Genomic DNA, 12,538 nt, shown 5'->3' with positions numbered 1-12,538 from the left:
ATGGTGATCATTTAAAATAGAGGAAGAGCCTTGCAAATAAGTGATGAGGACTATTATTCCACATACTGGACCAGTAACTGGCTACAGCAATGAGGCAATGGTCCTGACCTCTACAAAGCCCAGGATATGGCCACGACACTGTGTAAGAAGCTGGAAGATCATTTTATTTGTGCAAAGTTCATCATAACCAAATAGTTGTTCCGTATCTCCCAGATCGTTTTTTTAAAATGCAAATTTTATCAACAAAAAGGAGAGCCTAATGCAGTAATTAGCAGAGGGGAAAGCAGAAAAGTTAACAAACCAAAAATCAGCCTTCTCCTCACCATAAACACGCATAGCAGGAGTCAGATATTAATTAACCAATCCTTCTACTTGGACCCCCTGTTTGCAGGACTCGCTCATGTTTGTTACAACAAACGCTGCAGGAGCTAAGCAACGAAACCCATCCCTTCTCAGGAGCCCCAAATCACCGACAGAACACACACCTGCCTGGGCTGGACCTTGGGGAGTTTTCTCTTAAAACAAACACACTCCAATTTTCAGGTGTTCGTATATGATACCAAGGAGCAGAGGTGGGGAGGGCGAGTGATTAGTTTTACCTGGATTGCAAATATGTGGAGCTGTCAAAAGCTTGCTCTCTTGAAAACAGTAATCCCACAGAACATTGAAATAATTATCATAGTATTCAGACACAAAGACAATTTCAACGAATTCCAAAGGAAAACACATTCTCAACATAGCAAAATAAAAATTTTAAATTAATAGAGATTTTTTTAACCTAACGGTAGAAATTTGAAAACTCTCTTCCAAATAACTTGAGATAATGAGGGAATACAAAGGAAATTACATACTACTCAGACATTTCATACTATTTGGATATTAAATGAGAGAATTGAATACTAAAACTTAGAGGATGCAGCCAAAGCAATACTCAAAGGAAAATTCGTATCCATAAATATACCTAAAGGTATTAAGTTCATAAAAAAGAGGTTCTTTTGCCAGAAGGACTCAAAATACTGATGGAGCCAAAAAGACGGAGGTTCTGTTTCCAACAGAAAGTTGGCTTATCCATCAAACAGCCCTCGATAAAAGGGAGAAACTTCTGTCTAATCGTTTTGCCATTTTCTTAAAGCACATACAACAGAAAGATTGCTAATACATGGTTTTCTTTCTAAAAACTCTCCATCTCCAAACTTGAGATGCATGGTGGTGAAATTCCGGGAGTAGCAGAGATGTGTCAATGTACACTGGGCTTACTATTTCCATTAGACAGATAAAAAAATCAAGCCGAGAAAGTCCATAATACCTATAGAAAACCTTCACTCCCTGTTGTGTTCTCATTACTGGATACCTCTACCTGAAGCCTCCAGATGAGCACTGGATAGGGATTATAAGGAGGCCAAAATTCTAGACCTTGGCTCTCCCACTCATTAGCTATATGACCTTAATCAAGTCACTTAACATTTATGTAATAGTCAGCTTTTGTCATAATGATGCTGCATAACACACAACCTCAAACTCTCAGGGCTTCCTGTGCAAATATTTCTTCTCACACTCATTGCTCTGTAGGTTGATGGCAATTGGCTGGTCAAGGCTGGACTCAACTAGGCAGTTCTGTTTCAGGCCGTGCATCAGTTGACCTTGGCTTCAGGCTGTAGGTTGGGGTCAAGTCTGCCCCCATGTGTCTCCATATTCCTTTTTGGATCCGAAGCTAAATGGAATATATTTTGTCATGCCAGATCACAAACATGCAAGACATAGGGTAAAAACATGTGATATCTCCTAAGGCCTCTTCTTAAGAGGTATGCTGTCTTTTCTACCCATATCCACTGGCCAAAGCGAGTTATGTGGCCAAAGGCCAAAGCTATAGGGCAGGAAAATCTATTGTCTCAAGTAGAAGGGTAGTGAATGATTGCTGAACAATAATCCAAGCTCCCCTACTTTCTCAGCCTCAGTTTCCTCGTCTGTAAAATGGGGTTGATGAAAAGTCCTACCTCACAGGAACAGAATCCTGAGCTTTGCTCTAACCTAACCATACCCGAACCCTGGACTCTTTGACTTTGGACTTGGGTTATGTCCCACTGCCGTTTGGTGGGGGGATGGGGTTGCCAGGCCTGAAGCTGGGGGTAGAGCCAAAGCCACCCAAACCATAGGTCTGTTCCTGGCTGGAGGAGAATTGGAACCTGTATCAGGAACTTCGCCCAAAGCCCACTACTATTGTTAAATACGTTCTTATTAGCCACCAAAATTAGTTCCTGAGCCGAAAATTACTTAAGTCCCACTAAAGTGTTCACTATAGTGATCACCTCCCATTACCCAGTGCTGTAAGAGAGGCTGGCATCGCAAAGTTTACCACCGTCTTTTTGGCTCCATCAGTATTTTGAGTCCCTCTGGCCCAAGACTAGTCTGGTGGGCGCCCTCATCCAGAACCCTGGAGATGCAGGGGCTCAAACAGACTCACTTCAAGGTTTGGCTCAGGAAGACTTCCAGTCAGGCCAGCCTCATTTTCAAAACCACGGGGAAGCCTAAGACAGGAGAGCAGTGTCAGGAAGCACTTGGGTTCTGGAGAAGAAAAGGTGCAAGTTCAAACTCCAGCTCTGCCACTTTCTGACTCTAAATTTAAGCAACACAGGTAAGCCCCATGCACCTCAGTTCCCTCATCTGGGAAATGGGGCTGGTGAGTACATCGCAGGTGGACATCTGCACGGAGAGGTGGAGGGATGATTCAGGGCATGGCTCCGGAGTGGGACAGCACCGGGTCGGAGCCCCAATGATTCCAACGAGGGATTCTAGAAAAAACTTTGTTCTGTTCATCTGTAAATTGGGAATGACACAATGAGCTGCCTGACCGGGTGTTTAACACTTCTGTGTCGTGAACCACCAAGCACCGTACCTAATACATAGTCAGTTCTCAATAAAGAATGTTTCCCCCCCACCCCCCGCTCTGTGACCCTAAACATACCAAAGAGACTGCCTTAATCGACACAGAGACAGAACTAGTTACTCATGTGGGATGACGGGGTATGTCATAGGCTATGCCTTATAAATGTTAATTCATCCAATGAATGAAATACCAGACTTCGTCAAATCTAAGATGTTATCAATGGCAAGACACATCCCCGTGTCAGAGATGTTAGGTATGGGGTGGGGGAGCGGGGTTAGTGGTGCCTTGTAGAGGTTCAATTCAGTCTGTGGTATTACAGGGGAGAGATTAAGCTGTGGTTTCACGGAATTAAATGGTGTCTGATTTCACTACCTTGGAATAGCCTTGTCTTCCTGAGTATGTCTTCCTGTGGACTGTCCTTTCCCCTTCTCTAATGTCCTGTAAAGGGTTTAGCAAAGTAGATGCTCAACTAATACCTGTTGAAAGAGTGACTCAATCTCTCCCTCTACTCATCAAAGAATCAATGAATGAATCAACAGCTGATGAACGAATAACGCCTGTTGACGAAAAAACTGTGTTCACCACTAGGAGAAGGTCAAGACTAGTTAAAATGTTTCTTTCTTTTCAAGAGGGCCTTCTATGCTAGGCTGACGTTAAAATATATTTTTGTACATATCTGATACATGCAAAGCTAGAACAGTTGTTCATCAAGATCCTTTTACACAGACCATGTTTGTTCATTGAACAGACAGTAGTTGGGCACCTATTTTCTGCTAGGGACTAGATAAGCTGCCAAGCACAGAGACTTACGGCCCTGCCCACTAGGAGTTTAGTCTAGTGGGGGAGACAGACAGACAGACATGTAAAAAAAAAAACATTTTCTTGGTAGCCATGTGATGAGAAGAACTCCTTACCCTGTGCCCCAAAGAAGAGCATTTCTAGCTTATTTTTGTGACCCACAAATGGGTCAAGGTTCCCATTTTACTTTCTTCAAGGCCTTCGTGTCAGTGGCAAAGCTATATATTCACTGAACCCAGCCATTTGCCTCTTGGATGCACCTGAAGACTATACTTGCCAGCCTCCCTTGCAGCTAGCTGGTGCCATGTGACTCCAGTCTGGCCAATGAAAGGGAGGACTGCCGATTCAGGCTTCACCATAAAACATCTTACGGCCTCATACACATATTGACTCTACCTCTCCTGTCTGCAAGGCTGGAAGCAAAAAAATCTGGGATGGTAGAACTGACAGTAGGAAAAGCCTAGAGGAAAGCTGTCAGACCCACACTGGACTGCAGCCGAGAAGGAAGACATTTTTATTGGGTCGAGTCTCTAAGATTTCAGGAGTTATTTGTTACTGCCACAGAGCACAGAGTTCAACTCACGCAGCCTTTTATAAAAGTCACTCCCATTTCTTATGAGTGAGACTAACTAAAGATGGTCCCGCTGCCAAGGAGGAAAACCAGGCTCTGGGGAGAGGCCTTGCCATGAGGAAGGACAGAGGCAACGCAAAGGGGAGACGAGACTCCAGGAGCCATCGCTGTGCCCAGAGGAACAGCGACGGACCGAACCACCGTCCCCACCCTGAGCGCTAAAATCCAGTGAAATCAGGCTGAAAAGATAACCCAGAACAGCACGGAAGTGTCTCAGGCTCACTGGGGCGGAGGCTCACGGGCATCAGCTCTCAGAGTCCTGGAGGCCACTTTCTTCCTCCTGACGTCTGCCTGCCAGGTGTCGGGGTTAAAAGAGCAGCTCTGGAGGCAAAGCAGCCTAGACTGCAGTCACTTCCCCTCTCTGAGTCTCAGCCTCCTTGTCTGTAAAATGGGTGTGATAACAACAGTCCCTCGGGCGTAGCCGCTATCACGAGGATTCAACAAGGTGATTCACGTAAAGAACTTAGCGGCTACTCCACAGTGAGTGCTCGATAGATAGGCTGAGGAAGGCACTGTGAGCCACCATGGGGAACACAAGCCAGAGACCCGCTTTGCCACATACTGGGGTCAGTCCTCGGGAAAAGCTATGCCCCCCTGGCACGAACCACTAGATCCCCTCTCCTCCCAGCCAGATTAATGCCAGCCCCTTTGAGGTCACAGGCTGGGCTCCTCCTCTCATGTCCATCCCTCCTGAGGCCAGACCTGCACCTTTGGGCAACTCACTTGGTCCTGAGCGTGTGTGTGTGTGTGTGTGTGTGTGTGTGTGTGTGTGTGTGCGCGTCTGCGTCTGTGAGGGGCAGGCAGTGTGGAGCAATGGAAAGAGCTTGGATTAAGGTCCTAAATGTGAACCTGCCCCCCGCTCTACCACTGGTTAGCGGGATCACTCCTCACAGAAGGTTCTTGTTTCTGTGCCTCAGTTTCCTCATCTGTATGACAAAGGTGACGGTAGCATCTGGGGTCCCAAGGGCCTGGGTGGGTTCACTGAGGACATGGAGGTCGCGGGCCCTACCAAGTGCCCTTTTACCAGCACAAGGTTCAGAAGCGAAATTTCATTTGGCCCCATTTTTTTTTTTTAATTAAAAAATTAAAAACGAGCTCAGGAGATGAATTGAGGACAGACGATCGGTGCTCGCTGGGCTGTCTCTCGCTCACTCGCTCTTCACACAGACACTTGAGAAACATTTTTTTTTTTTTTTTTTGAGAAAAGCTCTCCAAACAGAAACTCTGCTTTGTTCCGTGTAAGCAGCATAAAAATTCACCAGCCGTGGGAAGGAGGAGGGACGGGACGGGAGTGCAGCCTGAGCTCAGAACGGCCGCTGCGACAGTTCGGGTCCAAGAAAACCGATGGTCCCTGTCCCCTCCCCCTAGTCCCCCGTTTACTTCCTTGATGGCCCTCGTGGTAATCTTGTGTATTTATCAGCTTGCTTCTTCTGTTTGTCCCCCATCTGGTCTGGAATGTAAGCGAGGCCCATGAGAGCAGGGATGGCCACTGTTCCAGGAGCCGAAGCGGAGCCTGGCACACAGTAGGCACTTAATACATGTGAGAGAATGAAAGGGCAAGGTGGTCAATGAACAATTAAATGAATGGACGAAAGAGTCAGGGTGAGACACAGCTGGCCAAGGATGGATCTCTCCCTCACTCAGACCAGAGGCTGGTCCCCACGCGGCGGCCAGGAGACGTGCGACCCCAGAACTTCTCTGCCATGGGCCTCAGTTTCCTCAGCCGTAACATAGCAACCATACTACTACCCACCTCATTAGATTAATGCTTTGAGCAGTGATGTAAAAATCCCTGTTAAACCTAAGTCTGTGTCTGGCACAGTGGTCTGTAGTTTCATTCACTGAGTGGGGCCGGGGGAGGGGGTGGGAAGCAAGAGAACACGCACCGGCTCCCACCACTCAAATGAAAAAAAAAATTTTTTTTAAGATTCAGTTCCTAAGATCCAAGGAGCTTCTCCTTAGAAACTCCCAGCTGAGTCCTGTGTGGGGACAAAGGTCTGTACTAAGTGAGTTATAAAAACAACTCCAAGCCAGGAGCCAGCTCAGCTGCCCACCCCCCAGGCCCCCACGCGGGGCCAGGCTAGGATTAACCCTGGCCTGGCCAGTACGTTCAGCTTCTGGGAGGACTTCAAGAAAGGAGAAAAGAGGGAGGGCAGAAGTTCCCCCTTTTGTTTCTATACTAACCCCCTCAACTCTTCGAATCATTTTCCAGTCATTTGATGCTCACGAAGCCTCCTGGAAGAAGGTGTCAGATGAGGAAACTGAGGCCCAAGAGAGGTGATGCATTACCCAGGATAATAGGCCAAGAGGGCTAGAACCTGCTTCTCCTGACCCCCAGACCCCACTCTGTCTGCTAGACTCCCCCCACCCTCATATCCAAAGCACTGAACAAGATACTCCATCCTCGTCAGACGGGCAGGTACCCAGCAGGTTGCCATAAAGGCTCCCAGCTGAGCCCTTGGCAGACATCACTAATCGGTTGGGGCACAGGCCAAATCCCTTCCAACCCTGGACTCCAGGCAGACACTACCAATCAATCAGAATTGACCTGGGTGATGAAAAGGATCCTCAGCCCTGCGCTGGGCAGTGGGAGCTGCCCGGTGTTCTCCCCAGGGCTTAGCGTAGCTCCTGCCCATTGGCCAGCGTTCAAGCCTTGGTGACGGAGTGAATGAATGAGCAGATGAACAAATGGACACCCACCCTGGGCCAGGTTCTTGAGCAGAGACCCCCAGTTAAGAGATCACATCTGCCCTCTGCTGCTCTGCTCCCCTCACTCCACTGCTAACTACAGATCGTTCGAAAGGTCCATGAATCCGAAAAGGGGCGGGGGCTCCGTTCCCTCCTGCTGCTCGTGGTGCTCCCACGTCCACAGAGCCCTGGGACTGGACTCACTTCTCCTTCCTGCTGTGTGACCCCAGGCAAGTCCCCGAAGCTCTGCCTCAGCTGTTTCATCCCTACAATGGGAATTACAACTGACGGGGCCTCAAAGATGGGCGTGGGATCCGGGGGCACCCGCGCAGGAAACACTTGGCCCGGCACAGAGAGAGCCCCGGAAAAGCCAAGCTGCTGGCGATCTCTCTCCTTAGACGCAAGGACCTTGTAGCCTGGGGCCATGATGTCTTTCTGGTCACTGATCCTGTTACTGGGACCATGCTGGGTCATTAACCTCCACCAGAGATGGTGACAGGGGGCAGGTTCCGTGAGGCAGGATGTGGGGGGCTGCCCAGACTCTGGGATCCCAGCCGAGCTCCTCAGAGCCCACCAGGTACAGAACAGCCTCCTTGGGGTGCAGCATAAGCCTCCCTCATATCTAAGCGCCACTGGTTCCGTAACCTCAGAGAGCACTCGACAGTGACCCCTGCGGTCAGAAGCGCCCCACCGACTTCTCTGCCACGGCCCACAGTCCCAGGGCTCAGTCCCCACAGAGTAACCCCCACTCCAAACCGCAGAGACAGTGGGCTGGGGCAGCCAGAGGCTGGACTGGGCCGTGGGACATGTGGGTTCCAGCCCCAGCTCCGGGCCAACACCTTAGGTGCATCCCTCTTCCTCTGTGTACCTCAGTTTATCCATCTGGAAATTTGGGGTGGGGCCAGCCTGATCTCCTTCCAATTCTAAGAGTCTCCTGCATACTTACATTCACTGACTGACTTATTCCACAAGTATTTACTAAGTGCCTACTGTGTAGCGCCCGTGCTGGGCCCGAAGGCCCCTCCCCCTCCTCAGCCTCCAAGTCTCAGCTTCACAAAGGAAGCCTCCCCTAGCCAGCTCTGGGGCCCCTCACCTGACCTCCCCCAGCCCCGTCCTTCTAGTCACAGACTTGTCACTCTGTGTCATCTGGTAGGTCTATTTACCTGCCTGCTTCGCTGTGAATGTGGCCTCCTGAGGGCAGAACCATGTCTTGTCCCCCGATCCATTTGCGGGGATTCCAGAGTAAGGGTCTGGAAATATCTCTCGGGGCAAATGAACAAATGAATGAATACATAAGTTCCCCCACCCACCTCCCAACACAGTGCCCTCAATTAAGCTTCCTGCCTCTGCATTCTCTTCCCCAACCCCGTCCCCAGGAGCCCACCGGGCAGTTCCCATTGCCGACCAAAACCTTCCTGGACATGTCTCCTGCCTCAGAGCTGGGTGACCAAAAGGTGCCCACAAGGGATAGGTGGTATTTTTGAGGTGTTAACTGCTCCGGTGTGGGGCTGGCACCACCTCAGGTTTGATGGGAACTCAGTCGGTTCTGTGCCTTGCTCCACGTTGTCCCAGCAGACACTCAGTCAATATTTAAGCATTAATTAACTTCCTCCAGGGAGCGCTGACTCAGTGCCAGATGGAACCTCCCAGTTCCAGGGGAATCGGTCAGCACTGCAACCTTTTTCAGGTACCAGGACAAGCAGGCCAGTCCTTCATCCCAGGAAGCCCCGGGCAGGGGGGCAGGTCTGAGAGCCCCTCCTCTCCACAGGTGTGCCTGTGGATCTCATACACACACATCACACTCGCTGCCCTGAGCAGTCTATGGCACCCTGCTCTGAGCCCCTGTGCACCCAAACAGAGGCTTGAGTATGACCCACCCATTCTATACACACTTGTGACTTCCTGCTGTGCGCCCCCCAAGCTTCACTGCTCCCAGGGGCACCGAAGAGCTCAGCTGTTCCATCGTCTCCTTCAGCAAGTGTTTCTCACAACAGCTGTGGCCACCCCAAAAAAGATCAAGGGTTTTTATTAAGCTAGACAACTGCTTAGCCCTCCCCACTAGCCCACTTCTTGGTTCTTAAGAAGGAGGGGAGACCAAGTGAGTGTGGGCCCCAGACAGGAGGGCCCAGAGAACGGGCTCTGCACATGGGCCTGACCACCTGTCAGCTGGCCCCAAGGAGGGCAAGAGACTTCGCGACGCTCCGAAAGAGCCTTAGCGCAGCTCAGACTCACCTTGGGGCGGAGGTGAAGCTGGCGGGCTAGGAGGTGTCAAGAGGAGCTGCCCAGGGAGCCAAGGCCTGGCTAGAGAATCCACTTCCTCCCCTAGCCTGATTCCCCATCTCGGCCACCAGACTTTTAAGGTTCAGCTCTGAGAATGGCCGTGAATGATGAGCTGAGGCTGGGACAGATATTGACTTCTTCATGGACTCTTGCGGGCCCTGGTCTCAGAGCAGTTGGCAGGAAAGTGGTTGGGATGTCAGTCGCGTCAAGGTCACATTTGCCATGAGCTGAGCCCTGAGAACTGGACTCACATTCACCAAGTAGCTGATTTTGAAGAACCTACAGTGAGTTCTGGTCTTAGATACAGACGGGTTCAAATCCTTTCTCTACCCCTTCTTGGCTATGTGATCTTGAGCAAGATACATGAACCATAAGTCTTAGTTTCCCCCCAATAAGTTCTGGGCAAGGACAAAATGAAGGCCAAAGTCAGCATTAATAATATATCCTTGGGCTTTTACAACGGCTGGACATCATGGATCTCAGACTTGACTGTTGCATTTGGAGTCCTCACAGCTGTAAAAGCCAGATGGGACCTCCTGCTTCCCTCCACATGCCAGTGATGTCTCAAAAGTGAACTTCAAAAATAAATAACTGTGGACATAGTTCCACAGTGCAGCAGTTAGCATGTCTGCTTTACACGCAGAAGATCCTGGGTTTGTGCCCCAGTAAAGCCACGGTCCATGGTCTACGACCATGCCACTCTGAACAAGCCTGAGGTCCGATCTCACAAGCTAAGCAGGGTCGGTCCTGGTTAGTACTTGGATGAGAGACCACCTAGGAAGACCAGGTGCTGTAGACATTAATAATAATAATAATAATATATAAAATAAAATAAATGAAGCCTTTGAGTGTCTTTAAGACAGGCTCTGGGGAAGTAAGGGGCAGTAGAGTTTTATTTCCTACAGGTGTTATCACATGGACAAGTTCCATGCCTGTGTGTCCCCATCATCAGATCACCAATTGAATGGAATTAAGATGCCCTTTCTTTCTTTGTAGTCCCCCTAAAATGTCAACCCTGGCTTCTCTGGGTGGGGTTGGGGAACACGGCTACTGGGCACAGGGACTCAGATCAGTTTGACGGTGCCTGTGGCCAGCATGGAAAGGACAGAGCACTGGACCTGGAGCTGTGGGGCCTTGGGCAAGTCCCTTCTGCCGTCGGTGCCCAAGTTTCCTCATCAGAAAACGATGTAACATAACACTCCCTAACTTTGCTTTCACCCTTGATGCCTGGCAGTGAGTAGATGCTGAAAAACTGTTTGAGGAAACAAACCTGGAGGATAAATAAGACTAAAGGGTGACCCAGAAACTGCAGAATGGGCTGGCTGGGTCTCTTCACTCCCGCCAAGGGACAAAGTAGATACTGAAGACAATGGGCCCAAGGAATGAAGAGACTCAGAAGAAATCCCAAGGAGAGGATGCAAGCAGGAAGTTTGCCCCTGGGCATCCCTGCCCCTGGCCCGTGGGGCCCGCCTCGCTCTGAGTCTCTGTGAAGCCCTCTCCTCCTTCGAGGGCCAACTCAAGGACCCCCCCTCCTCAGGCCAATCTCCTGATCACTTCAAGGAGAACGCCCCCCGTCCCAGGCACCTTGGACCCCCATCTCAGAGCAGCAGTCACCCCTCTTTCAGGACTCCCAGTCTGGAGAGCCTCGGAGATCACGACCCCATCCCTCTGTTCCCCAATAGTCTCAGTCCCCGGCCAAGAGAAGGTGGCCTATGAATGACTCAGGACGAGAAGGAAAACAACGTCAACAGAAGTTGCATTGGCCAGTTTCTCAGTCCTCACAGTCCTGGCACAAATCCTGCTCTGCCCCTGAAGAGCTCTGCGACTCCCAAATCGCCTCAGTCCTTTGAGATTCAGGTCCCTGCTCTGCTAGCGGGTACAGTGAGGGAGCTTCTGGCAAGGGCCTGCCTGCCCCATACTAGGAACATAATAATAGTCCCTATTGTCATTATTAGTAGTTAGGAAGGAAAGGTTACAGAACTTGTGGTTAGGACCCTTGGTGTCAGCTGTCACAGCAACTATGGGCCTCAGCAGGTTGCAAAGCTTATGCCCTCAGTGGGGCATGACCGGAAGCCTCCAAAATCAGAGGAGACCAAATTCAAGAGGTTTTGGCTTTTCCCGTCAGACAAATGAGAAGGACAGCCCTTCCCCGAGGATTCCCTGAGGCCCCTCGGCCAAAAAAGTCAAGGAGTCGGGCCTAACATTCTCTGCGGTTGAGGATACCTCCAAACCCTCCTCCCTTAAGGGTCCCCCAGGGCCAATCCGACGGCCCCCCTAACCTCCTGCAAAGGCCTTGGGTCCCGCAGATCACCCGGGGGCGACAGGGTGAGAAAGAAAGTGTCGCGTGGACAGGAGTGGGCAGCCGTGCGCACCTGCCACAGGTGAGGCCCAGTCGTGCGGGAAGGGGGAGGAGCCGTCGCCGCAGCACACAGGTGAGCCGACCCCCAACTCCCAGAGCTAGGCCGAGGGCGGCCACGGGCTACAACGTGGCGGCTGAGAGGCGACCCATGTTGCAGACTGCGGCCCCAGCGCCTCCGAGCCCCGCGGTGCGCGGCGGCCCCAGGAGAACATTCGAGGCAGCAGCGGCGTTAGAAGCCCCAGGTCCGTTCGGTATTTGAATAGCACAAAGGAACCGCCTTGGTCTGATTGGCCAGCCGAGTGGCCCTGGGGCGGGCAGCGTCTGTCACTCGGGAGGCTCTGGGCACTTCTATTGGTTCATCGGGCGTGGGGCGGGGTCCGGATGCCCAGCTAAATAGCTGGGGCCGGGGCCGGCCGAGGCTCATTGCTTTGGCGCCGTCTGGGGAGCACGGTCCCGCGGCTGGCGCGCGCGCATGGTGGCTGCTCCTCTCGGAGCGCAGCCGACCCGCTGACCCGGGCTCCGTTTCCCCTGCTAAGCGCGCCCCGGCGGCCGGCTGGAGGCCGAAACAGCAGCAGCATTAGCAGCAGCAGCAGTAGCAGCAGCAGCAGCAGCAGCGGCCGCGGCTGCTCCGCCGCCGCCGTCTCTGCGAGAGCATGGAGTGCGCCCTGGACGCCCAGAGCTTGATCAGCATCTCCCTGCGCAAGATCCACAGCTCCCGGACCCAGCGCGGCGGCATCAAGCTGCACAAGAACCTCCTGGTGTCCTACGTGCTCCGCAACGCGCGCCAGCTCTACCTGAGCGAGCGTTACGCCGAGCTATATCGGCGCCAGCAGCAGCAACAGCAGCAGCCGCCCCACCACCAGCACCAGCACCAGCACCTCGCGTACGCCGCGCCGGG

At 51.6% G+C, this 12,538-nt stretch overlaps 1 protein-coding gene across 1 annotated transcript in view; it reads left to right on the top strand.

Annotated features, from left to right (window-relative positions):
* The first annotated feature begins 12,069 nt into the window (after window positions 1–12,069).
* The window catches only part of IER5L (immediate early response 5 like), a 1,514-nt gene continuing 1,045 nt past the window's right edge, over window positions 12,070–12,538 (top strand). The window contains exon 1 of the mRNA XM_015594120.2: window positions 12,070–12,534. Coding sequence (XP_015449606.1) covers window positions 12,294–12,534 — 241 coding nt within the window. The 5' untranslated portion in view covers window positions 12,070–12,293. The remainder of the gene's footprint in view (window positions 12,535–12,538) is intronic.

The sequence above is a fragment of the Pteropus alecto genome, unplaced genomic scaffold (genome assembly GCF_000325575.1).
Source record: "Pteropus alecto unplaced genomic scaffold, ASM32557v1 scaffold67, whole genome shotgun sequence".
Taxonomy (NCBI): Eukaryota; Metazoa; Chordata; class Mammalia; order Chiroptera; family Pteropodidae; genus Pteropus; species Pteropus alecto.
Note: the sequence above shows the minus strand (reverse complement) of the source record. Positions and strands in the feature narration are given on the sequence as shown.